Consider the following 27150-nt stretch of genomic DNA (forward strand, 5'->3'; position numbering starts at 1 on the left):
TTACACCTGTGTTACAAGCTAAAGTCTAGAGAGCTAACTGAAATAATTCAACCCAACTGTTGAATGAAATGTGTCGGCACCTCACTTAAAAGACTTTTTCAGCAGCTCTTCTCCACTTGGCTTTAGTCTTAAAGTACATCACGTAACAGGAAAAGAGACAGTGATATTTGGGCCTGAACGCACTACACATTGCAATGATTTCAAGTGGCTTTTCTTTCGGGACCACAGGCTGCACGGCTCATCTCCTGAGCTGCTCTTCGCCGACTGGGGTCCGAGCACGTCCGAGCCAGCGGCAGCCCCAGGGGCACCTCTGGGCACAAACTGCCCCCGGCAGCCTCCCACTCCGGGCCTGCGCTGAGGTGTGGCGGGACTCCTCCTACACTTGGTAACCTCCTCTTTCTTACTTCGGTGGCAATGTTTTCAAGACACTTTTGATGGGATTTTCCGTCTGTTTTAAACAGACGTTCACAATAGGTGATTCTAATCAGAGTTAAGAAATACACATTTTTGCCACACTCCCGCCTTCAGATGCAGTGGAAGTGACTCAACTCTGACCAAACTTAAGTAGAAAATCTGAAGTGTTGGTACTTTTTTGGGAGTATGGAAAATGAGACGATTTAAACAAAACCTCGTAGATCACCAACTCAAAGTGGCATTAATTTATCTAGAATCACCTGCCTACTATTGCAAAAAATATATAAAAATTTCAACATCAAACCTGAACAAAACTAATAGTTCAATCACTAGAATCACTTTTTATAGTTCCATCAAATAAAAACTGACTTTTATGAAACAGACTTGTCAAATACGTACTATTTCCTCCCAGACACTCACCAGGTGTGCAGTTAGGGTTTAACGGGCTCGAACACGACTCCCCGAGCTCCCAGCACTAGTGAAGGGAGACCGAGCGGGCGCCGACCAGGGCAGCGTGTGGGCAACTCCCTCTGGAGATGCTGTGATGAAACAGGGATGCCAGCAGTGTCGTGTGATGGTCACCTGGGACCACGTGTTGGTCTGCCTTTGGCTAAGACTTTCTCTTACAAGAAACTGTTCCCAGCCAAGGCGCAGCCGTGGTGGCCACAAGTCACCGCCAGCACACTGCCCCGGGCCGCCATGATGAAGACAGTTTGGGAAGGTGACACCAGACAGCAAGGAGGCAGATCTGGGCACACATTCCTGTGTCTGCTGTCGTCTTCATGGTTTGTGACACAGCAACCAGTTAATGGAGAAGGACACGAGAGCGGCTTGAACACGCTCCCGTTTCATGAGCCACTTGGGTTCCAGGAGCAAAACCAGAGGCCGCATGGATGAGAAACCTAACACTGGCAGGTCCACGCCTGCGCTGCATCAAAAGACTGGCTTCCCTGTAAACGCCAACACAGCCCGCAGCTTCTACCCCCGTCCATGCAACAGCTTCAGAATAGGAATACTGGATTACTTGTTTATACACAGACAACCAGACCGGGCTTTTCCTCACACCGCTCTCCCCGTAACTGGCAGGCACTCTCCCCCCGACGCGGTTCACCTGCACCGCGCGTGACGGGCTAAGAGCCTCACCGCGAGGGCCGGTGCCGTGCAGCTCCGCGAAGGAAGACTTCAAGCAAACGCTTTCCGCAGAAATAAGGTACACGAGAACACTGTATCACTACAAATTTTATTCAGAAACCCATCTTTGTTTTTTTTTGTTGTTTTTTAAAAAAAATTCCCATTATGAACTGGTTTGGTCAATCGACTACAACACTTTCTAGCAGACATACGTAAAAACGGCATGGCTCAGAACCGCCCCGATCTCTCCCGATCTCTCGACCGCCTCCTGTCGCGCTCCCGTCCCCCGCCGCCGCCGCCGCCGCCGCCTCGACCACGGTCTCTCGACCGAGAGCGACGCTCCCGGGACCGGGACCTTGACCTATGCCTGCAACCAAGGGCGAGAAGCAGACCATGGCTTCCGAGCCAACACGTGTGGCATGAGATCACACTCGTGACACTTTCAAATAAATAATACAGCTCATCGAACTGATGACACCAGTGAAAAAGGGAGATGCTGCCAATTAAGGCACAAGCTGAAGCTGTCAGATGTGCCCGCCCTGATTCCAGACGCTCGAGCGTCAGGGATAAAAAGTGGCATCTTGGAATGGAAGAGGAGGACATCTTCTGTTTCTTCTTCTGTGGTGCCAACTCCCATGACCGAGGGAATCAGGATCAGGACTGAACTGGACCTGCACACCCCTCACCCCACCCCCGACCCCGGCCTCAGGTCCCCAGAACCGAGCTGCCGCCCCCGCCGCCGCCCCCAGCTACACTGAGCTCAGCTGCGGTGTCTGCCAGGCCCGCTGTGGGGGTGGGGAGAGCAGGCCCTTCTGTGCTGCTTTTAGTGGACAACGAAACAATCACCAGCAGCGTCTGCATTGCCAAATGCATGCTTAACGGGAGAGGGCATGACAGCCCCTCTGGGGTCACGACTCAACTGAGTGGGCAAGTGACTCCCTACGCTGACATCTTGGTGTTTGCTCTGCTCTGTGACGTGACCGCCCACACTGAAGCACCCGGACCACTAACCTGACTGTTGGTGGTTCGCAGGGCAGTGCCCCTACCCCCACAAAGAAACCTGCCCAACCTGTAAAAACCAAGAAACCCCAATGGAAATATGCAGCCCGTGAAGTCTGGATATCCATCTGAGGACACACATTGTGTAAATAAACCCGATTTTAATGGTGACCTGCTTAACGGCTCCCTCAGTTACTAAGGTCTGATCTACTTGAGAAGGTGTGTGTGCATGGAATGTGCTTCCAGTGTACACTTCCATATTCTCAAATACTTGCTACATTCTAAGCACTGCCTTTTAAAGAAGAGAAATGCACCAGGCCAACCTTCACCTTGAAAATACTATTTTGGTTACACTTACACACAGAGTCACGGACACACTTAAATACTCACTTCTTGCGACGGCGCCCGTACAACTCCCGCCGCAGCTCCCGAGAAATGGGCTTCAGATGCATGAAGTTGCAGAAGCCTCCTCGCGTGCACTCTCTGGAGGGAGAGCCAGAGGGTCACACCGTGCGCGCACACGCTCCCCCAACCTTCCCAGGCGTGGGCCGTGAGGCCTGCCCCACACCTACCCCATCTCGTACTGCCGGCAGCAGGCTTCTCTGAAGTCGGTCACGGGGGAGAGCTCGGCGTGGATGGGCTGCCCGTTAAACCAGCGGTTGTTCAAGTCAATCACAGCCTTTTCCGCATCCTCTTCACGGCGAAACTGAAAAGACAAGACAGAAACACTTGCCACCTGCGCTTTGGTCAGAAGTGTTCTCGATGACCGATTCAAATACACATCATGTGCTCCTCAGGGCAAGCGATTAAGAGGAACAACGTTACAGATCAATTGAAGAAGCAGACACTCACTTCTTTACTCACGATCACTCAGCTTTGCAGTGGGCCCAAATCACACCAAATATGCCATCTTGGTTTTCAAATTCAATTGGTTAAGAGAACAAACGTAGCGATTTGTGCAGGTGGTGAAAGTTTTATTTTAAAAAAAGGGAAAAAGAAACCAAACACATAAGCAGCTTCCTCTCCCTGGTCCAACAGCCCGAGATACAGACGGCCGGGGTGTGGCATCCCCAGGCCGCTGACAGAGGGCTGAGCCAGCGCAGCGGAGTCCACCGGCCGGCGTGAGCGCCACCTGGCCGCCAGGCAGCCCCAGGGGCAGGCGCCCCTCACTCCTGACCCCTGGCCAGCCGGGAAACGGATGCCACGAGCCGCCTCAGTCCTACCTTGACGTACACATTCCCCACGAGGTGGTCTCCAAGGTTGTCACAGACGTTCATCTCCTCCACCTCCCCGTACTTCTCCTCCATCTCCGTGAAAACCTCCTGTCGGGGAGGACACGGGTTTAAGGGCTACAGTACAGAGGAGAGCCACTGAACAGAACACGGGCAAGCATCTTCATCATGGGGGAGAAGCTCCAATCCCTCCCAGGAAAGGGGGGCAGCCAGCAGCTCACCTCAAAGAACTCATCATAGTGCTCCTGCATCTCCACGTCGCTCACGGCACCTGCAGACAACAGAGATCTTGCTGGTCAGAGCGGGGACCGCGGCCTGGGCTCTCGAGCTTAAACTCAAACTGCTACAGTGACACACATGAGATTGTCTAGAGAGAGAACGAGGGCTGCCCCAGCGGAGCACTGACGACACTGCGTGACACGGCTATGTGTGACAATTTCAACGTGTGCTGAGGTTTTTAAATGCCCCTTATGACAGTCTCAATCTGGCCATTAAAATACTGAAATCACAACAGGTTTTAATCAGCATCAAAGGGCCATCATTTTCAGAAAGTCTGAGGAAAAGCTGACTCTCAAGGAGATTTTAAAGGAAGATTTCTTCCTCTTTAGATTTAAAGTAGAGGCTAAGTAATCACACTGATTTTTCACCTTTCAATTGACTAGAATGAAAGCTGAAACCAGGGTAAGTGATCAAAAACGTATGATTCCTGACTAATTTCTTTTACCGATTATCAGCCACACAGAATGTTACATGACTGTTTCTGATGCGATTAAAACCCAATGACTGAAAATAAAGACTCAGTAAGATAATTGTTCAATGGCAGTCCTCTGAAGGCCCTCTTTTGCATAAAGGGAGAGTTACAATGCTTTGTTGAAGAAAGCATCATTTTGTATTTCAAACTATTTTCATCAAGTTTATTCTTTATAATCCACAGGCACTAAGTGAAACCACGCCCACTGTGCGGACAGACTTTGCAAATTTACATTCTATCCTCATCGTCATTCTGCCAAATGTTACCATTCAAACTCCGTAAAGTTCTCCGCGCCCAAATCGGAGAAAGCACAAAGCTGGCATGTCGTAAGTGGGCGTTCCAAACAGCCAGGCCAGGGAGTGGCTTGGAGGCTGGGCCGCCCTCCTGGACTGGTGGCCTCCTCCGGGCGCCCTGCCCGGGCCCTGGCTGTGGGCCCTCTCCACTCTGTGCTGCCTCGGAGAAGCTCCCTGGCTCTCTTGAAAACCTTTTTACTTTTACGGTAAGAACTAATAACTTCAATCTTTTGATTCTGACAATGATTTGAGTTCCCTTTCTAGTCATGGGGAGGGAGGTGTCCCTGCATTTTAGTTATTTTTGGATTTCCAGGAACCCCGCCTGTTTGAGAACACACAACATACTGAATGCATCAGGCAGCATCGGCTACTCCTGACAGCGCATCCCAGTTTAAAGCTATCATGAACGTACCTCCTTTCCTGAGGGGAAATCGAGTTCCAAACAACAGAGAAGCTAGTCAAGAGGAGCCCATTCCAAAGGGCAGAGTTTAATATTTAAAACTAACTTCCTTCTCCACATCAGAAGAAACGAGAAGACAAAAATATCTACACGCTCAAAGTTTTAGCAACATTGAGAGTAAGTTTTGGTGACTGTTAAAATGCTGTCTGTATTCACGGCACTTCTGTTCTGTCACTATATAGCAGAGCACTGTATTTCAGCAACTCATGCAAAGTTGCTCTTTGAAAACACCTGACAATGGGCACATTTTATCTTCTATACTCTTTAATTTTTTGAGTCAATCAACATGATGTGAAAGGCAGAGATGAGCAATTAAAAAACTGATCAACTGAAACATTTACAGGACTTAATATATTTTAAATACAATTCAAAAATACCCAGTTTTCTCACAGAAATGTTCTTAAACTAGGGTTCTGTACATGTAAGTTTAATCCAAGAGTAGAAAGCTGACTTTCCTACAGATAAAAGGGAATTTTAAAAAGAGCCAGTAACTTTAGGAAACTGAGGAACCTCGCTGGCTGGCATTCTGTCTGGCCTGCTGCCAAATAGTTTAGGTTTATCAACTTAAACTGACATTCTTCCTAAATTGTAGCATCAGAATTTCACTTAATTTATACAATCTGGACCCCAGAACTGTAATATTTAGCACAGCTAAACTTTTATTTTGTAGCATACGCAAAACAAGAGTGCTGTGAATCACATATATAGACACAAAAAATAAATACAACATTCTTCTGTCAATAAAACATGTGCGCATCCCCAGGAAAACCGCCAGGGCAAAGACTGATTAACTGCTGCCACTCAGCCATCTACTTTTCACTTTTTCCCCAGGGTAGGGCTGTTACAAAAATTGTTTAGTAAGTCCACAGAGAAACAGTTTCCTCCACCTATTGCTCTTATTTCTTTAAAAAAACCAAACCAAACAAAAACCAGGCATTTTAAACCAAGGACTACCAAGTAAATCCTGCTCCCATCAGATTCAGGGAAAGAAGTTAATTCTCTGTCAGGTCAGCATCAGCATCAAAACCACCGAGCGTCTTGGCAGGGAGACTGTACACACCCCCACCCCAGACACGGCGCCGCCCACGCACAGGTGCACAGCCCGGAGGCCTCCCAGCGCAGGGCCAGCCTGAGTGGGTAGTGGCTGCTGGGACCAGGTCACCTACAGCCTGAGGGGCTCCAGGCCAAGGGCGTGTCTGACTCAGGTCTGGGGCCACCCACGGGTACCTTATGATATTATTTTGTGATCTATGTTTTTCACAGTTTTAAAACAGATTGGTGAATGAGAAACATCTACCTTTTGGTTTGGACCCCTTGATTCTTGATTTTAAGATGAGTCCAGGATGCTCATTTCAATTTATCCATAGGTGACTAAATTTCTTCTACAGCTTAAGAGTTATAAACCTGAAATTTTAGTTTCTTTAACTTTCCAACAACAGCAATATTAACCCTGTTCTCTAAATGCTACCCCTCGGGAAATACAATACTCATAACTCAAAATGAGTGTTTCCCAACGTGGGAAGAAACCGGCAGTGTCCACGGGACGCCCAGTTTAGCCCTGCTCCCTACCGAGCATCCTTTACTTTCCAAACGCAGTAAGCTAACTCCTGACGTTGGAGCTAGCCACGTAAAGTACGTTAGTGAAACCTGAGTCAGCACAGGGCTGGTGGTGAAGGGAAACTTGGGGTCAGTGCACCTTGTGGGGCCCTCATTTGGGAAACACTTTCAGAGCAGTGCTCTCACAATGAAAAGCATGATCTACAAAATGGAGTCTCAGGGACAAAAAAAGTTTAGTAAGAAATAAAATCTGAAAAATAACTTCAGAGCACTTTTTCTGTAAGTCAGAGAACGTTCACTCTTACGGGGGAAGAATGTGGCCACACGTTTAAGCCGCCACGTTCTCCCTGATGACAGCCAAGGGCAGGGAGGGCAGCAGCTCCAAGCTCTTGTTGAGGACGCCCTCTCCAGTCCCTTTCTTCCTTCCTAAGTAAGTGGGTTCAAATAGCAAACAGAGGCTTCCACGGGGTCGGTGGGACAAGCTCTCGACACCGCTAATGAAAGGTGGTCCTTGACGCTACAGTGCAGACCAGATGGAGTTGACACTGAGCTCTGACACGCAAGCCCAGGGAACCAGGGAAGGAACTTGTATGAACTTACAGCGCAAACCGTCAGCAGACTGGGAAGAGTTTTGAGGGTTACGGTAAATGTTCAAGAGGGCAATGGTCTGAAATACAAAACGCAACAACTTTATATTATGGAAAATTAAATGTAAACACTTAACCGGTCTCCTGCGAAGATCGCTTCAGTCAAGACTCAGTGCTGAAAAAAGAGCAAGTTATTTTCTTTGGAAGCAGAGACGTTTCTTAGTTGATGGCTGTCTTGGAGCACCCTAACACTGCGATGGAAGAGATCCCATGATATGATAATACTGTATTTCTGCCACAGACTGTAACAATTCTCCAAGTTCCAATCCAGTTAAGGCTGCACACAACTTGGCAGGCTACTACCAAAATACTCTTGTTGCAGAAAACTTTTAATGAACACATGAGAAAGAAAAGTGCCTGTGTAAACTGATTAGAGAAATACAATTATTACATATCATGAAATCTCCACTTCCTAGAGGAAAAATCGTAATGGTGAAATAAAACCCACACTTACTGGGCAACTTACCTTATTGATTCCTAAGCATTCCTAAGATTTTTGATTTTACAGAAAGAACTTAATAATTGCCAGGGGTTCAGTCACTGCAAAGACCAATGATTGGCTGGTGACGTTCAGATGGCACAGGGACGGACCCCTCTTGTTAAGCAACGTCAATCAAGGGAAGAGGCCGGGCCATGACCTTCCCCAGACAGCCTGCTGAACGTGGCCAAGTATCAAGTTCTTGCTGTGCGCACCACGGACTTCCATCACCTTGTCCTGTTTGCAACAGCTCTATGTCAGCAGCTCAGAAGCCAACATTGTTTGTCTCAATTAAGAGTGGGCTCTTTAACACCATTGTTTTAAAAAAATTTCTCCAACTGTGGGACTTACAGTGTGAGCCGTCAGCCGTCTGTGCACTGTTTTGGGGATTACGATAGATGTTTTGAATCAAGATGGTCTGCGGGGAAAAAAAAATAAAAAGGGGAATTCTACTGGCTGCTGTGCATATATTAGACAATTGCAAAGAGACAACTTGTTTGCAAATGGCTCAACGCTTGCTGTTTGTTTGTTTCCTGCAAGTCAGACACTTGTCTTCTGAAGAACACACCCAAACCATCATATTATGAAAACAGAGTTTGAGCAGTGACTTGGGTCAAGTCAGCCAGCAACCAAGAAGAAACTGTAACTGTTACTTTGAGTAGTAGTCCCACGTTATGGAAGTGTTTTAAGGCAAGGTAAACAAGAGAACGCTAACATTTTCTTTTACTTCAAGCTAGCAGACACTAAGAGGTCAAAAAAAGTCATATTATAATCATATTCCCCATATGAAATTATTATTTTTTAAACCAAATGCATAACTCAGCTATATGCAGTCCATCAAGCTCTCTTGGTCTCGTAGGAAACAGGACACCGAATGGGTTTCCTAACTGTCACGGACACCTATCACATTCACATTTTCTTGGTGGGATCTCTGTTTACATAATACAATAGCTTAAAACATTTGCTCTTTTCCGATCCTTCTTTTAAGGGAAAAAAAATCCTTTTAGCCCTTGTGCTTTAAACTGGATCAGGCAGACTTGAAACCTTACATTGTACCGTTCTTCTTAAAACCAAGTTGTCTGAAAAAACAAACCATGTTTAAGTTAGTAGGCTAGTATATTACATGAATCCTAATGTCCACATCACTGTAAGCTTAAAAAGAAACCCACACTGAATTATGCTAGAGGTTTACAAGCTGAATCAATAAGCTGCATAATTTAGGAAAACACTTAGTCCCAACATGTGGCCATGGCAGTCTTGTAAGTGGTTTTTACAAACCCAGCCAGTTCCACCTCTAGCTGCGTTTTGAAGGGGAGTGGCTGTGAGAGCCCCCTCAAAGGTCTGCTCTGGGAAACCCACTTAGGAGGACGCCCAACAGCCAGACAGCACACCCCTAACCAGACTCCCCCCCTCAGGGCCTGGCCTCCTGCCCAAGCCGCTGAGTACTGCCCAGAGCCAGCTTATCTCGGGCCTCAGACGCCTCCCACTCAGAACCGGACTCCCACCAGCATGACGACTCTGGTGGAAAGCTATCCTGAGCCCAGTTACTCAACAGGAAACTAATCTGAGGTCTCACTTGGGCCATCTGTGTAATGAGGGAAACTTCACTTAAAGAGAGCAGTGCAGCTCCATCAGAACCAGGGTGGTCAGGATCACCCAAAACCAACCAATCAATCAAGACAAGAGGCTCAAGTTAACACGTACAATCGAGCCCACTAAATTTTAATGGAATCGTGGCCACTGGCCTAGTGGGTGAAATTCAGTTCATAAATTGAGGCACTTGAAAAAGAAATACAACAGAAAGTGTAAGGCAAATTCTCCAATATTCTGAATTTTGAAAGAGACGTGTTCAAAGCTAATAAATTAGGAAACACTGTCTCTTTCTTACACCAATTGGCTGATTTTCCTAAATACTTACAGGAAAACATTGTTAGAGGTTCAAAACGTGAACAAACACCGTGCGCTCACAGGCAGAGCCCGGCAGACCCCGCGGGCGCTGAGAGGCCCCAGGGCCCTCCGTCGGCAAGGACGGGGGTTCGATGTTTTCACATTCCAAGTGGTCAAGCAAACGCGGGCAGAAGTTTTCTGTTCCTCTTAGAGGTGCTTTCTCCCTTTGATTCACTTGCAGGGTGCAAACCCTTGTGTTTTCTTCAATTAACCAAAAATAACTACCAAAAATCACAAGTTTTGACTGGTCTGAACTCACAGCAGACCCAAGCCCAAGGTAACAGGCATCTCTCGATTAACTGAATAGACTGCCCACGAATAACTGAAGATAAACACCCACGTTTCAATGTTAAGTTTCATTTTTCCGTATTTCTCTGACATGACACAACTTGGTGTTCCCCTGACTGGGATCTAAGGGGACACGCCCAGGAGCACCAGAGCCCCCGCACGCACAGCACCACGGCTCTGCTGACAACCACGCAGCACCTCTGCTGAGGTGGCTCCGGACGCCCCCACGGCTGGCGAGAGCACCAGGCAGGAAGCGCGCTGCGTCCGCCAGGGCTTGAAAGAGGCTAAGTCAGTGCTGGCCGGGCCGCCCTCCCCACCTGCGTCTGTCAGAGGCAGGGAGGGTGGCTTGGCAGTGAAAGCCAGTCACAGCTAACATGCCAACGTGTAAAGTTTCTTTTTAAAAAGTTTCTCTAATGATAAAAATAGGGGTGATGCTCTCAGACCTTCCACTAGAGGTGGGTCACCTGCCTCATTCTCATTTAAACAAAACACTTATGAACACAAATGGAAAACTAGAGGGAAGAAAATGACCTGCTTAACATGAAAATTATTAACTGCCTCTGTAAAGTACATGAAGTTTTGACAATTTACATAAAAACAGGGGGAAGAAAAGGAAAAACAAACAAACCTGGCTAAAGGTCGGTTTGTTGTGCAGCCGAGAGCATCTGTCTCCATGGCGACACGCTCCGATCTTGAAATAAAATGAACAGTTGACTCTGTGAAGGAAAATAGGAGCTGATTGTTTCTCTGGGAAGATACCAAACAGATGGAAACGCATCATCAACATGAGACATGCTATCAAACTACTCTCCCTCCGCCTCGCACACACACAGGCCAGCTGTGTTCACTGGTCGCAGTGTCTGCCCCTTCCTGGTAGCATTCTGGGACTACTCAGAGTCAGTTAGCTCCTCTACAAACACGCAGCCTTTCGACGAAGAGCGCTCTCTTCTAACTCGAGTCCTCCTCACCCCAATCCCCTCCACTTCCAAACACAGCTGACCTGCGAACAGCACAGGTTTGGACTACATGGGTCCACTTATACTTGGGTTTTTTCCACTTACTAAATACTGCAGTACTACGCGGCCCATGGGTGGATGAACCTGATTCAGAGCAGCAGACAGGCAGGGCTGACGGCCACGCACTTGGCCCGCACCACTGGCCATGTGGGGGGCGGCACGCTAGCCCCGTGCTGCTCCAGGGTCAACTGCACTTCTTGGCTCTACTGTTTTCTCTTAAGTTGAATATGAAATTAGTCTAAAACTATATTTAACTTAAAACCTATCTGTTCTCTAGTCTCCCACGATAAAATTCTCTGGAGGACATCCACACAGGGCAGTGAGGGGTCAAGATGTGACTGCTGCTGCCTGTCCGGGCCTGAGCCAGTTTTCCCAACAGTGCGGGTCTCAAGAACCATCTGAAGACTGAGGAAAATGCCAACCTGGCATTGTTCCGAGAACCAGGATCAGATATACCGTCTGTGTGCTCATTACACAGTGCTCATTAAATGCAATCATCATCATCTACATAAAACACAAAGTCAGGTTCTCTCACCCAAGACACCAAACCAATAAAAAATTTCCAGAAGCAGGTCTGAAGTAAACAATTCCCCCAGCTTCAGTACACTGAAAACAAGCTCTTAGGGAGTCCACTCTACCTACAGGGCTAACGAGGCCACCTCTGTCCCCACCAGGAAGCCCTCCCTTATTATGCCCAATACTTGGACGATCCCGATAAAATCAAAAGCAGCAACCCAGCCAACACGACAGCAATGCAGGGGGGCTCAGCAGGCCTGGGAGGTGTCCAAATTCAGACGTGAGGCGGGAAAGTTACCCTGTAGATTCAGTTTCTAGCAAGCGCCATGAGATAGCCAATCCACAATTGAGATCAAAGGACCTCGATGAAATCTGATGGGCTATGAAGATCAACTAGCCACTAATTTATTATTAGATGGAAGTAAAGATGGAAAAATCTGAATTTATCAGGGGAGAAAACGATCACTACACTATCTGCCAAATTATCTTACAAGTCTGCTCTTACTTGAGATTATTTAATTTGAGCATTAACACTGCATCTCCCAGAAGTCACTCCAAAATGAAGCGCTTATTTTAAGAACATCTCAGAATGGACAAAACTCCTGTCTCAACAATTAATACCCAACTATCGCACGTAATTTAAATGATCCTTGTCTCTGTACTTCCAGAGATGACTTTCATTTCAGGATGCGCAGTTACTTCCTAACAGTGACACAGTGTATCAGCCGGAAGTGTCCTAGCGCTCTGCTTACTAACCTACTGAAATAAAAGAAAAAGATGAAAAAGACATAATTTACTATCACAGAGAAGATAATAGAGGCTAATCCATGCTTACATTTAGATAATGTCCATAACTTTACATGTGTGATTAGCTAAATATTTTTAATTGGTAGAGGCCTACATTTTACTTTTAGCTTAAATTAAAAAAAAAAAGTTAGTGGGAATCCTCATCTTTAGTTTTTAGGAGTTGAGATGTTTCCTGGAAATTAAAACCCCACCAAGTCTCCCTGAAACAAGAAACCTGGATTAAATGATCAACTTTGCAGAACTGCAGCCATGACTTTTACAATACAGCTCCAATAGACTGAAATGTGGTTATTTACAGCAGGAATATAAAAAATGTTATTGGAATAAATCTCTGAACTAAGAGTTTTGTAGAGTAAGAAATAGTGAAGACACCACATTATGCAGCTTTTTACAAGAACAAGGGGAAAAAACCTGCATGAGCAGGAGTCATGGCCCTTACTAGGATCTGCTAGAGTGAAATTAACATGGCATGTCCTTCAGAAAACTGGGAGAAGCCTCTTTTTCTACTCAATTCCAGAGGTGGCCAATTCATTCCCGATCATGTTCCCCAAGCTGCCTCCTCTGTGAGCCACATCATTCGGAGCACACACCTCTTCCACAGCACTTAACACGTTTAGGTGCATTTTACTTTAGTTACCCTTTATGCAACAAGCACCCCTCTCTCTTTGAGTTCCTTGAGAACAAGATCCAAATAAATGTTCTCCACTTCTGAGTCTCCAGATTTGGTCTCAGGTTGACACCCAATAAATGTTTCTGGAACGAGTATGACTGACGATTCTGTCTTGTGAATTTTACTAGGAAAAAACATGAACCCCTCTTCTAAACAACACAGATGATCCTAGCATGTGCAAAAACAGACATTTTACAAGATAGACTGCACCCTGGAAAACAATTTAAATAGTGTTCGATAAAGTGGTATTAAAACATTATCTATAGCAATCTTAGGAGTTTATCACTAAAAACATTCACATAAGCCTTGTACAGCCCTGAAAAATCCCGATGGTAACCACTTATTCAAAGAATAGATTAAGCTAAGCACTCAATCTTCAAGTTTTCAAAGTAAGAATTATCCTCCAAAGTGTTGAAAAACATCCCCTTTAGTCTAAACTTCGGTGAATGCACTGGAAATTAATACATGGTAAAGTCAAAACTACACTTTTTACTTTTAACCTAACAACTGGCTAGGGAAGGAATGCAACCTTAGAGAGAGAAAAAAAAACCTTGTTCTTATATTTGAACCGCATCTTAAAGTATTTTAAAAGCAGACTATGTCTTTTATGGTCAGTTAAGCCGTAATCTCCATAATACTTTTTTTACATCAAATGTCCTTAGGACCGGCCCGATCATCGCTCAAACACGCAAAAGTCTCGTTAAGCGGATAAAGCCCCCAGCAGTTAGGACCCTAAGTTACCTAACGATGTACCACGGGCGAGATCTGCACCACAGCTTGCCCGGACTCGACCTTAAAAGCTGAAAGTTGGGGGAACTGTTAACGTTGACAACTTCAGCACAACTCGAGACGACTCCCGAGAGCCGGGGGCCCGGGGCGCCAGCAGGCGGGCCGCCGAGGGGCCAGGCCGGAGAGGCCGCGCCGCCCGAGCGGAAGCCCGCAGCCCGCCCGGGCCCTGTCGCCCGCCCGCCCCGGCGCACGAGGCGGCGGCGCGCTGCTCCCGAGGCCGGAAGGCCCGCTGCGCCCCTCCCCCGCCGGGCCTCCCGCCGCCGCCGGGACCACGCTCCCGAGCCCACGCGCACACCGCCCGCCTCCCCGGCCGGGATCCCCGGCGTCCGGCTCTCACTCACTTGTCTTTCTCGGTGCCGAAGATGGAGGCCAAGTACTCCGCCATTTCCCACCGGCCGCCACCGCCGACACTGCTGCCGACGCCGACGACCCCGCCCGACGCCCGCGGGAGACGTCACCTGGACGCGACAACGCTCGCCCCGCCCCGACGACGTGGAGGCGCTGCCCAATCGGGAGAGGCGCTGCCTGCGCGTAGGCGGGGCTTGGCGCGCGCGGGAGGCACCGCCCTCTCAGCCGGGAGCCCGCGCGCTGCCCGCCAGCACCCCCACCCGGCGCTCGCCTGCCCCACGCCCGCCCTCCGGGCTCCGCGCGCCCGGGGCTGGGGCTGAGGCCCCCGATTCCCGCCGGCGCCCCCAGTGCCCTGAGAAGCCGAGCGCGCAAACGGCGGTCGGGGAGGAGGAGGCCGCGGGCGAGGGGCTTCTCCACGCAGTCTCGGGGGCTGAGCCCTGGGCGCGCCCTCCCCGCACTTCCCCTGTGGGACCCCCACCGCCCTCCGAGCCCTTCCCCCGGGAAGACCCCATCTCCAGCGGCGCCGTGGGCAGGGAACGGAGTCGGGGCGCCCCGGGTCCCGGGAGAGCCCGGCGGGGTGCGGAGGGGCCCCGATCGTCTAGGGGGCCAGCGGCACGTCTTCTGGCCGAGCCGCCTGACCCACAAACATGAGCGGTGCGCGCGGTGGGCGCGCAGCGCGCAGGGGCCGGGGGCCGCGGGGTCTCGGGCTTGGGACCGGTCTGGGGACGCGCAGTAGGTCCCAGTACGTAAATCCTGAAGACCGCGGAAAAGCTGGATCGCAGGGAACGACGCGGGGAGAGGGGCAGGTGCAGGAGCGGAGCACGAGGTCAGACCCACGGGGACGCCGGGTCCTTCCCACGGAGCTCCCCATTTTCATCTTTCCTCGTTTATTCTATTTTTTGGAGGCCCATCCTTTCTAGCACTGTTTTTCCCACCTTGCCCTCTTTTGTGTCACCATCCATCCTGGAGGTGGCTCCCTAGGAATACGTGGTCATCGTCCTGACTGCCCCGAGCGCCACTGTATGGTGATGAATCGCTCGTTCAACGAATCACCTGTTGATGGGCACATGGGATGTTTCCAGTCTCACTTTTCCTAGCAGTTCTTCAACAAGTGGCCGCCTGCAGGCATCTTTTTCTATTTGGGGCAAACTCACACCTGGTATATTTGCCCACCCAACTCTGAAGTCTGGGGGATGCAACACGAGTTTTATTCTGGGAGAAGGGCTACACAAAAATGAGTTATCCTGGTGGTCTCTAGTGTGTGAAAATTTGGTATGGAACAGATTTGAGGATGGGTCACATGTGAAGAGGCAGAGATAATCAGATGCTCGCGCAGACCTCAGAGCAGCTCTGAAGAGCCTGGGCTTTGCACGTAGTTGCTGAACTGCTGTTTAGGTCATGGGTGTCACAGCGGGAGCTATGGTCCTATTTGTCCTGTTGGCGAGGGGGCCATTTCCCCTCCACCGCTCTTGGATTCTGGTGGCTGGCCTAATAGTAAAACTGACATGAGAAAGGTTAACAGGAGAAAAAAGCTCATTTGAATTCATGCGCATGGAGGTCCCATAGAAGAAGTGGCCAAAGCAGCAGCTTTTATACTTTTTAGACAAAGAAGCAGTAAATTTGTGAGGACTTGACAGGACTAAGAAACTTAGGTTTTGGGTGCCCAGTTAGAGAAGTAACGAGATTTGTTTGTGTAAGCTTCTTGCCCAATTCCCCACCTTTGGTGATAAAGGTGTCCTTCCTCCAGATGCAGAGGGGGCTCCTTTCACATGGGAAATTTACTTCCAGCTCTCAGGGGGGCAGAAAGAAGGGTCAGAGTGTCCCTCTTGCATTGCCTGTTTCTTAAGTAACTTTAATTCAAAATAATCAATATGCCATGAAGGCACATTTTGAGATGGCCTCTCCTGGGACCCAACAGCCCTCACACAGGGGAAGGGAGAGCTCTCTGGGATCTCTTTTATAAGGACATTAATTCCATAAATGAGGGCTGTGCCCACAGGACCTGATCATGTTTTAGAGGTTCCCTCTCCAAATACCATTGTATTGGAGGTTAGAATTTAACAAATGATTGACAGGGAGGGGAGTAGGTGGCTGCTTGGTTTTAAACTTCTTTGGACCCAGGGTTTCCATTTATGAACGGGAGCGGTAACACCTACCTTGGTGAGTAGTATTGAATTTGGCACCTTGCAGGTGCTCACTGTAGCTGAGCAAAATTTGCCACCCCAGAATGTGTCTCTTTGGCAGGAGGATTAATTTAGGCTGATTATTTTTGAGAAACAGGACTCAGGAAGTCTTTCTTTTTACCTCCCCGTTAGCTGCCTAAATAAATGAAGAAAGGGCCTGCTCCCGGAACAAAGCCACGACCAGAGATATCTGCAAAGAACGGGTGGGTGTGGCGGGGAGACCTAGAGATCGGAGTCCCTCTGTCTCAGTGTCTCTGCACAGCCCACGAGCATTTGTTCACCCAACACGTGCTTTTCCATCCTTGTGCTCGTTGCCTTCCTTGCCTTTGAAGTCCCACGCCATCCACCCAAACACCGTCTTTTGTCTTCTGCTGAGATGGCATTTAAGGTGAGAGCTGCAGCTGTTTTGGTGAGATACTTCCTGGGTTTCTCCCATGTGTACACGTTACTTGACTTCTGTCTGGTGTTCTCCTGTTAACCTGACATGTGTCAATTTAATTCTTAGAGCAGCTGGATGACCCTAGACAGGGAGAGGGGAAGGTCTTCCTCCCCGACATCAGTGAGCAGGAGCCGCTGGCACTGCTGAGCTGTGTTCTGTTTGCTGACGGTTCCCTCTTGCTGAACTGTGAGCCCTTTCCGCTCCCCGCTTCTATCTTTTCCTTGATTCCGTGGTAGAACAGACCCACAGCCCCTTAGCTGCAACCAAAATGCAAAAAGCTTTAAAAATAGCCTTTTTTCCCCCTGTAACTTTGGTGGTAAGATTCAATTTGCTGCAAAATCTGACCTGACCTGACTGCTGCAGTCCCATGCTCCCAGGGGTGCAGGCACCTCTGTGGGTTGCTGATGTGTGTTCTAAATTTTAAAATTTATTTCTCCTTTTGTGACTTCGGGCTCAGTTGCATTATTCATGCATAAAAAAGAGTTACACACCCCACTGCTTGCTACGGGGGAGACACAGAAGTACTGACCCTGCCAGTATCAGGAAGCCAGGGATGTTGGGACCCCCATGATGTATGACTTTGGGAATCAAAGGAAAGGCAGTTGAAGTTTTGCAGTATTGGTGATGTCCAAGACCCACTGAGACGTGGAAACCACTGCAGGTGGGAGGTGGGCGGGGAAGGAGATGCTGACCGGAGTGGACGTGACGTTCGCAGTGAGGACACCAGCGGATGCCAGGCAGCGACTTGCCGCTCATGGAACAGCTCGGTTACTGCAGGAACTGCTGATCTTTAAAGGTGAGCACGAATATTCAGAAGGTTGGTGGTGGAAATGCGGGAAGGATTGTGATGGAGAACAATCTAAATGTCTGTGGTGGAAAACCTTCCCTTTGGGAAACAATGGAAAAGCATCCTGATGGATTTGCCAAGATGGTACCGGTGTAAAAGCCTAGTCTGCACCAGTCTTCAGAGCTGAGGAGGCAGGGGGGTCCTGTGCCGCATTTCCACAAAGGCATTAGGGTGGTTGAGGAGGGTGCAGATGGGGGTGGTTTCAGGTCACAAAGCACAGGCTGAGTCGGGGTGAAGCTGCCACAGGTGCGCGTGGTGAATGCGTCCCTGCGTCCCCTTATGCAAACGAGCACGCACTGGATACTCAAGGACTGGTTTCTGCCTGATTGGATAGTCCCTTTCAGTCAGCAGCGTGAATTCACTGCAGGTAAGCTGGGCCCAGGGACAACTAACGTTTCGTTATTTCTGCACGGCAGCACCGTACGGCTCCTTCCCGAGTGTCTTCTGAAAGGGATGTTTCTGACACTTACTTTGCCCTGACTTGTGAGAGGAGTTTACACCCCGTGAAGAGTGAAAACGAACGCCTTTCTGAGGTGGAGCTTGGGGGGGGGGTGCGTGGGAGGATGCTTCCTGCTGCTGACTTAGGTCCAGGGCTTCTGGAATAAGCTCGCCCGAGAGACGGCGGTTTCCCCAATCGCTGGTGCTTGGGCAGTGGGGGCGGGGGGACTCCCTAACACAGGCGTGGGCAGGCGTGCGCAGGACATGGCGCTCAAAATGGGCTGGAGAGGAGACCCGCCCGCAGGAGGGAGGAAGGTGATAGCAAACTTCATTATATATATATTTTTTTAATTCTTATGTTTTATGGAAGTGTAGTTGATTTGCAGTGTTAATTTCAAGTGTACAGCAAAGTGATTCAGTTTTATATATATATATATATTAGATCATTTTCCACTACAGAAAAGAAATTGAATTTAGTTCCCTGTGCTGTACAGTAGTAGGTCCTTGTTGTTTATCTGCTTTATGTGAAGCAGTGTGTACCTGTTAATCCAAACTGCTAATCTGTCCCAACCCCCTTCCTGCCTGGTAACTGCAGTTTGTTTTTCTATGTCTGTGAGTCTATTTCTGGGCAGACTTCATTTACCCTAGAAGTTCATCAACCGAAAGTTTAAGGTGAAAAGGACATGGAGGAGATGCTGAGCAGCGAAAGGGGGCTGGTCTCATTACTTCCTTGAGGGACAGAGGAATCCCGGTAATGGACCGAACACAGAGGAGGAGGAGTGGGGATGATGGGGGAGCCCCCGTGAAAACTGGGGGAGCCCCTGTGGACTACCTGGTCATAATGTATGACCTGCCAGTTGCTGGCTTCAACGTTGATCAGCCAGCAGGCACTCACCCAGCTAAAGAGACAGCTTAGTTCTGAGCTGGTGACCTGGGAGACGTGCCAGGAAGCACCGTCTCTGGGGTGCTGCATCGTGGCGCGGGACAACCATCCTCCAGCGCCCACCTCCAGCCTGGTGACCGGAGCCACACGACAACGCTGGGCCTCCCCCCAGAGCCCCTGCAGCCAGGTGTGGGGACGACTCACGGCACTGACACGTCCAGGCATTAAGCTTCGCTTGAACTTGTGTATGTCTGAAGCTTTGTAACATTTCCCTTGGGAATAAGAAGGACTAGGAAACGTGCCGCCTGTGGTGACCTCAGCATCTCAGGGACCGCTTTAGTACTGCATAGATCAGCCGGGAGCAGGCTGCAACACTGCGTGGGGTGTGTGCCCCCTGAGTGGGGTGGACTTGGCTGCAGAAGTGCTGGTGTGCTTGAGGTTGGGGTCCCACCACAGGCCCCTACGGAGGTTAAACAATATATAGTATGTGCTTTTATTCACTTGTATGTTTGTTTTTCTTAGCTCTGAATGCTTTGAATTCCAAAGCACAGCTGGCCCTGGATGACTCAGACCTGGCGCTCAGCCAGAGGATCCCAGGAAATGCTTGTGAGCGATTGAGAAGTGGTGAGGAGGGGTCACTGCGCGTTGAGAGGGACACTCTGAGGGCAGGAGCAATGGCCGGGCCAGCCCCGGGGAGAAGAGGGGAGGAGGGCAGGGAGTAAGCCCGCTCAGCCAGTCCCTGTACCTGACCGATGCTCTTATGCTCAGAAGATGCGGGGGGAAATGCCTTGACAGCACTTCCTGTGCCCATCAGACACTTTGTCCCTGGGCAGTGCTGGGGCCCGGGTGTCAGATGAAGCACAGGCGTCCCAGTTAAATCTGCATTTCAGATAAAGGAAGAATAAATTTTTAGTGTAAGTATGTCCCAATCGTCGCATGGGATTGACTGTCATTTACCTGAACTTTGTCCTGCACTTCTGTGAACTAGGTCTGGCACCCTCGCGTGGGCCTCAGTCACCTTTGTAGATGGTCCCTGGCCTGGGGCTGTGGAGGGCACGCACGGTGGGTGTCTGTGCAACGGCCGACCAGGCGGACGGGCCTGGGGGCGTGGGCTCGTGATGGCTCTCAGTCTGCGACTCCCACCATCAAGGCCTCCCTTCTTCGCTGCTCTGGGCTTTGCGAATGGTTCTGCTTCGCGGCCGAGTGGTGTTGAGCCCCGTCTGTACAGGCACCAGTGGGACATGGTGGCGGGAGGGTTTCTCGTCCTGGTTCCAGTGTGTAGGCCCCGCAGCGCACAGTGGCCAGTCCTCCCACAGCCCCCGCCCTAGAGTGACCTGGCAGGGCACCTCCCGCGAGCAGCTTCTCCCACACTCCCTTGGGTGGCTTTGCAGAGTCCCGAGGCACCTCCTGGCACCCCCGAGGGCAGACCTCCAGCAGTCCCACCGGTGAGGCCCTGCGCGGCTTCCCCACGCGGTCAGCCCCGTGCCTGCCCCACGTAGCCGGCCACGCTGGGGCCACACTGGGGGCAGGCCGGGCTGATCCAGCCAGGTCTGCGGTGTCGGGGGTGTCCCCGTCAGTCTGAGGGCTGTTCCCTGCATCCGCCCTTCCTGTATTCTTTAGTGTTCTGTCACTGTTACTGCCACTTCCCTGTTACTCCGAGGCCCTGTTTACAGCTCTTCGTAACAAACCTTCCCGGTCACGTGACCCTGTGGCTCCTGTCTCCTGGCGGGGCTTTGCTGGCCCAGCCTGAAGCATCTTTAGAGCTCTGTTTTCGCTCTGAGCCAGGGCTGCTTTCTGTTTTAGAACAACTGGGGCCTGTGTTTTCATGGTTGGCCTAATTCTTTCTATGGAAATATGACTGCCAACAGCAAATGCAGCCCAAAGGCCTCCCTGAGGCCCTTAGACCACTGTCCGCTCCTGAGAAGTGGCGGTCACACAGCGGCCTTGGTTTCCACTGGCCTTCCCCCCCCCAGTGTCCTGGCTGAAGGATGACGAGGAGCCAGGTCTCCTGGGCTTGGCGGTGGGAGTAGCTGGGCCAGCCTGGGGCTGTGACTGGGGTAAGGAGACATGGAGAACTCGAGGCAAGACTTTTCCCAAGGAGGCGGGTTTTGCAACTTTGAGCTAGCTGTCCTGGGGGCTCACAAGGACACTGTGTTCCTTCTGGGGCCCCAGGGAGAGAGCTCTTATTCACAGACTCCAGCGGTTCTGTTTTGGGGGGGCCCAGGGAAGCCCACCCCAAAATATGCTCAATGCCATATTGATTATCTTGAATTAAAGTTATTTCAGAAACAGCCAACACAAGATCCTCTGACTCTCCTCTCTGTCTCCCTGAAAGCAGGAAACGAACCTCCCATGTGAAAGGTGCCCCCCCTGCCTCTTCATGCAGAAGGACACCCTATCGCCAGAGATGGGGACTCCGGGCCGAGAAGCCCAGATGAACCACCGCCTTCAGATACACACGACTGCAGAGAAAACAGATGAACAGCAAGGGCCTACCGTATAGCACAGGGAACAATATTCAGTTTCTTGTAATGAGCTGCCATGGAGAAGAAATTGAAGAAAAAATACATGTATCTGTATAACTGAATTGCTTTGCTGTGCCCCTGAAACTAAGATTGTAAATCAGCCACACTTCAATAAAAAATAAGAGTTAAACAAAGGACTTCTCTGAACAGATCTGACTGCAGCTTCGGCTTTGGAGACAGACGTTTCACACATTCAGAAAACTGTAAAAAACCAAAAGCCTCCTGGCATCTTTCATTGGCCGCCCTGAGCACAGCCTGTTTAGCGTCTTCACTCACTGGGCTCCAAACCTGATTCTCGGCCCTGGCAATGCCTCACGTCTTACTGTTTCTTCTGTGCCTAAGAAGAGCGAGAGCTGCTGCTTTGGCCACTTCTTCTGTGGGGCCTCCACATGCAGGGGTTCGAGTGGGTCTCTCTCTCTCCCATTAACCTGCCTTGTGTCGGTTTTACTCTTAGTCCAGCCACCAGAACCCAGGAGGGCTGGAGGGGGAGTCTCCCCGCCTCGCCAGTTTCAGGCAGGAGATAAAAATCAACCCAGCATGTTGTGACTAGACCAGGGGACAGGGTCCTTGAGGGACCTCCTTTGACAGCCTAAAACCTGTCACCAGCCAGTGCTGCCACCCTCAGATCTCTACCAGGAGACTCGGGCCAGCGGGCCCCTCATCAGCCGAGAGGTGTTGGGAGGAGGCCTGGCCTGGGGCCTCGAGGGATGGTCCTCAACCCCTTTGGGCTCTCCTGGCATTTCTGTCTACACTTCAACTGAAACGAAACAAAACAAACAAACAAAAACCCTCCTAAGGCAAAAAGAGGCCCGAGGATTTATGACCTGAAGTCCCGGGTTCACCTGCCCGCAGCCCGTCTGTGGACATCCCGTGGGGGCTGCAGGGGCTTCCCTTGTCGGGCTGGATGGAGTCCATGTGGGTGGAGTCGTTGTGAAATGGGCGTCTTCTGTCTGCTTTGGGGTGAGAATCACGTCACTTCTCCAGCCGCCCTTGGGAACTGAGCAGGGGTGTCTGAGTCTCTAAAACCATGTGACCAAGTAGTGACCCCATGACCTGAGCTGGACGTCCCTGGTAAAAGCAGAAAACAACCCATCCGGAGAGCTTCGGCAACAACGTGGGCTTGAAGAGCTCCCGCTAGTTCAGACCCTGGAGTTGCCAACTCAGAGGCCGACGGGCAGGGCCGGGCAGCCACGGCTCCAAGGAGACCCTGCGCTAAGGATGCAGGTCCAGAGCTCCCGGCCCGGATCTGGCCACGACGCTGCAGGACGGCACGGGTTCCCCAGGGCTGCTGGTGGCCCTGAATTCCCCCAGCTCCACGTTCCTGGAGTAAGCCCAGACCCCTGGGTCTAGGAGCCCTCTTCTAGCCACAGTGAGAGGCAGGGACCTCTAAAAACCACATAACTGTGCCTTTAAAAGAGTCAGTTTTATGGTATATGAATTACACCTTAATAAAGCTTTATTTTTTTTTTAAGCAGAGCTTGGCATGTTGAGGGGTAAGGCAGCCAGGGAAGACTGGTTAGGGAGCTGATCCTGGGAGGGGGACCAGGGTGGGGGCGTGGAGGTGGAGCAGACGGGCCAGGGAGAGCTTGGGAGGTGGGCGGCCAGGCCTGGCTGATGGCTTGGATGTGGAGGGCAAGGGTATGAAAGGAAGAGGTTTTTGGCCTGAGTGTCTCACCCAGGCAGGCTGATGGGCATCTGTGCGGGGAACCAGGGTGGACAACAGCTTGGGACCTTGTCTCTGGACACCCCGCGCCCCCAGACCAGGCTGAACCCTGGCTCCACTGCCTAAGGCCTCCTGGTCCTGCGGGAACTCAGGGAAGGTCTTGGAGGCTATGCTTTTTCTACAGACAAGAGGCAGGTGGAGGACAAGGGGGAGGTTTGTTCTGGCCCCAGAGTTCCTACTGGGTTACAGCTTTAGGCACATTCACATTATTGTGTGACCATCCAGCTGCAGAATATTCCATTATCCACAATGCAACTCTGTCTCCATTAAACGCTCACTCCCCGTTCCCCTCCCCTCAGTCCCTCATTCTATCTCCATGAATCTGAATCCTCTAGGGACCTCATATCAGTGGATCAAGCAGTATTTGTCCTTTTGTGACTGGCTTATGTCACTGAGTTTGATGTCCTCAAGGCCCATCCACGTTGTAGCAGGTGTCAGAACGTCCTTCCGTTTTGAGGCTAAGAAATATTCCACTGTAACGGGTGGACCACATTTTGTTTATCCACTCATCCGTCGACGGACATTTGGGTTGTTTCCACCTGTTCGCTTTGTGAGTGTGCTGCTATGAGCTTGGGTGCACACATTTTCATTGTTTCGACAGTTGCAGAAAATCCCACGCAGTGGGGTTTGGTGCGCCTGCCCCGGTGCGCCTTTAGCCAGCGCCTGCTTTTGGCATCACAGACAGCTGCACCAGGTGAGCCCGTGCGCAGGCTGCTCCAGACCTGTGCGGCTGCGCTGTGGGGTGCTCTGCCGCAGGTGGATTTGTGGCGTCTGTAAACCCGTGTCTTTGAACTCTTTCTGTTTGGCAGCTGTTGGAAGCTGGTTGAAGACGTGCCAGATCTTGCAGGTGATGGTGTGAGGGTTGTGGGTGTATTTACCAGGCTACAGTCATGGACAGACTTGGCAGAATTCAGACTTTTGCTGTAGTTGGAGCTGCACCTTTGACAGAACAGCTGCTCTGCCCTGGAAGCTGGAACCCCCGTGTGCTGTGGGGGATGGACACCAGGGGGCGCAGCTCTGCCGCTTTTGGGCAGGGAGAAGGCTCAGTCCAGTTCTCCGGTTCCGCTGCTGCACGGATGGTTATTTAGGACTTGAGTCGAGGGGTGGGGCGGGAAGTACGGTGTTTCCTAAAGAAAGGCTACACAGGACTTGTTTGGGTTTTGGGTGGAGAACAAGTGATGAAGATGGAGACCACTTCTGGGGACTCGGGGATTCCTGGTGGTTCCGCCCAAGCCTCAGCCCAGCGCCTGCTCTTCAGCCGCTGCCTCTCCCGGGCACTTCGAGCCAGGCCCCACGGACACAGGGCCCCACGGACACAGGGCCCCACGGACCACAGGGCCCCACGGCTGCTATGTGTGATTCTTTTACACTGATGACGGTGTGTTTCTTTATTGTCTAAACAAAATACCTGTCCAGTGGCCCTGCCCTTCAGTTCACCGTGGCCGGGCACACATCGTCTCCTGTTGTCTGTTGACCATGACTGGTGGCAGGGCCCCCCTGGTGGCTCCAGGACTCTCGGTGGGATGCTTGCTGGGTGAGGGCGGTGGAGGGAGCGGGGCCAGGTCCTTCCTGGCTGTCAGTGGGGGTCAGCGGGGTCTCTCACTTCCTCCTCCTGCCAGCACAGCGCGGGGCCACCTTCCTACCCCAGGTGTCCAGCGCTCCTAGGTTTCGGGGTGTCTGAAGGAGCTCAGAGGGGCCGGGGGCTTCCAGTGTTTCTAGTTAGACTTTGAGAAGTTCACCTGCACACTTTCCCCAAGAGGAGGAGGAGGATATAAACATTATACTCGCTTATTTTGCATGATTTCATGAGTTTGCTGGGACAGTTCAGAGGGAGTGTGGTCATCTCGGCTGACACTTGATTATTCGGTACAGCAATTCCGCTTCTGGGAATTTGACCCGGAGAAGTGCTCGCTGGGAACGCGGGCAAAGCCGGTTGCTGGGACGTGGTCCGCAACCAGCCCGACTGGAGGCATCTGCGTGCGGCTCCCGGGTGATGCCCGGGTACCTTCGTGTACGCGGGTGGATGGGGGGTCTCCATCAGTTCTCAGAGCGAGGCCGGCCGGGGTCTGCTGGTCCAGGAGTGGGTGCCAGGGCTCTGTGTGGTGCGTCCCTACCCCGAGAGCCTGGAAGTCACTCCCACAAAGGCAAGCAGTCCATGCAGCCCCTGGGGCGTCACACGCAGTCAGTCGTCTCCAAGTGTCTAAACACCCTCATTTTCTTACTCCTCCTGCCCTGTCACATATTTAAGCCGAGTCCAGGCATCAAGCCACCCCTCCCTCCCGGCTCCAGGTTACTCCTCTAAGGACAGAAGACTTCTTACAGTACCACGGTACCACTGTCAGACCTATCAAGACTTGGCAACTGGGGAGAAGGGGAGGGTGGGGCTCAGCGGTAGAGCACGTGCCTAGCATGCACGAGGTCCAGGGTTCAATCCCCAGCACCTCTGTTGAAAGACAAACAAATAAAAATAAACAAACCTAAGTACTTCCGCAAAAATAATAAAAAAATTAGCAATCAGTTCTTAATGACACGCAACAGCCTGTGTCCGAATTTCCCCAGTTGCCTCAAAGCTGTCTTCTTACAGCGAGCTTGGGTGTGGCTGTCACGCTCTGCAGGTCTTTGCAGACGGAGCTGGAGTGCGCGTCGTGTGCAGTGACGTCTGTGTCCTGTGGCTGCTGTGACGAATGACCACAAATGTAGTGGCTTAAACATAACACAAATGTGTTGTCTTTTGTGACAAGACAGAGAGGCCCATTGACCAGAATGGGCCCCCCCGGGGCTGAAATTAAGGAGCTGACAGGCTTGCATCCCTCGTGAAGGCTGAAGGCTCGGGGCAGAATCCTCACATTTCCCTGCTTCTCAGGGCCACCCACACTCCCTCACTCACCCCCTGCATCCCTCTGCTCTGTTTCCTCGTCACATCTTCTGCGACCCTCCAGCCTCCCCTCTTTCCCTGTGATGACATTGGATCCACCTGGATAATCCAGGCCACTCTCCCTGGCTCAGGACCCTTCATTTAATCACAGAGTCCCTTTTGTCATACAAAGTAGCGTAGTTACAGGTTCTGGGGAGGAGGACCGGACGTCTCCGAGAGGGCATTCTTCTTCCAAACACAGCAGCCAATAAGTAACAGCTGGGATGGAGACACAGCAATGACCTCACTGTGGTTCTTTCAATTTCTGCAGCCAACTGGGGGCTGTCACTCCACTTGTGAGGGAGAGGCAGGGACATGCCTGGGGCAGAGAGGGAGGGACGCTGCCCACGTCACTGTGTGCACAGGAGCCGAGGTTCCGCCTAGAAACAGCTCAGCCACTGCCGCCAAAGGGGGTTTGCTGCTCGGAACCTCTGCTGGCCACAGCCAGCTCCGGCGGGGCGTCTTCCGGGCTCCTGGGGGAGTTCGTCGCCCCTCCTGGGGGTCTCCAGACTACACCCTGATCAGAGCCCGGGATGGTCAAGATGGAAAAATACACATACTATAAAATCTATTGATTTTTAGAAGTTTTAAAGCGAATAGGTCTGTGGCAGTAAATACATTCACTTTGCTGTGTGACTATCACCACCACGTGATGGTCAGTTTTGTGCGTCAGCTTGGCCAGCTTCTCGTCCCAGGGATTCAGTCAAACACTCATCTAGGTGTTGCTGGAAAGGTATTTTGTAGGCACGGTTAACCCCTACCACCAGCTGCCTTTGCTTAAAGCAGTTCATTCTAGAGGATCTGGATGAGTCTCATTCCATCAGCTGAAAGGCCTTAAAGGGGAAAAATTGAGGT

The 27150-nt window shown here is 51.0% G+C and overlaps 1 protein-coding gene and 1 long non-coding RNA gene across 5 annotated transcripts; one reads left to right on the plus strand and one right to left on the minus strand.

The window, feature by feature from the left end:
• Positions 1-1635: 1635 nt before the first annotated feature.
• Positions 1636-14561, minus strand: U2AF1 (U2 small nuclear RNA auxiliary factor 1). 2 transcript variants are annotated; one of them, XM_031460340.2, is made up of 8 exons: positions 14337-14561; positions 10826-10913; positions 7438-7504; positions 3998-4047; positions 3768-3866; positions 3117-3250; positions 2935-3027; positions 1636-1912 (listed from the first exon to the last, which is right to left on the minus strand). In XM_031460340.2, exons 1-8 carry the CDS (start codon positions 14378-14380, stop codon positions 1774-1776), a joined length of 714 nt encoding a protein of 237 aa, XP_031316200.2. In that variant the 5' UTR covers positions 14381-14561; the 3' UTR covers positions 1636-1773. The 2 variants fall into 2 exon arrangements, with proteins under 2 accessions (XP_031316200.2, XP_031316206.2); XM_031460346.2 differs by lacking the exon at positions 7438-7504 and adding an exon at positions 8314-8380 and having other exon boundaries at positions 14337-14476.
• A 4010-nt stretch (positions 14562-18571) lies between these two features.
• LOC135318618 (uncharacterized) lies at positions 18572-21792 on the plus strand. 3 transcript variants are annotated; one of them, XR_010376859.1, is made up of 3 exons: positions 18572-19571; positions 19656-19757; positions 21472-21792. It is a non-coding gene; the product is annotated as an uncharacterized LOC135318618 (long non-coding RNA). The 3 variants fall into 3 exon arrangements; XR_010376854.1 differs by having other exon boundaries at positions 18572-19516; XR_010376853.1 differs by having other exon boundaries at positions 18572-19378.
• Positions 21793-27150: the final 5358 nt, after the last annotated feature.

The sequence above is a fragment of the Camelus dromedarius genome, chromosome 2, assembly GCF_036321535.1.
Source record: "Camelus dromedarius isolate mCamDro1 chromosome 2, mCamDro1.pat, whole genome shotgun sequence".
Lineage (NCBI taxonomy): Eukaryota > Metazoa > Chordata > Mammalia > Artiodactyla > Camelidae > Camelus > Camelus dromedarius.

Bases quoted from the DNA above. Each gene is read 5' to 3' on its own strand.
- U2AF1 (XM_031460340.2), bottom strand. From the start codon at position 14,380: ATGGCGGAGTACTTGGCCTCCATCTTCGGCACCGAGAAAGACAA. The intron at 10,914-14,336 runs GTGAGTGAGAGC...TTTCCTTCACAG, and splicing joins TTCGGCACCGAGAAAGACAA to AGTCAACTGTTCATTTTATT. The intron at 3,028-3,116 runs GTAGGTGTGGGG...CTCTCCCTCCAG, and splicing joins TGCCGGCAGTACGAGATGGG to AGAGTGCACGCGAGGAGGCT.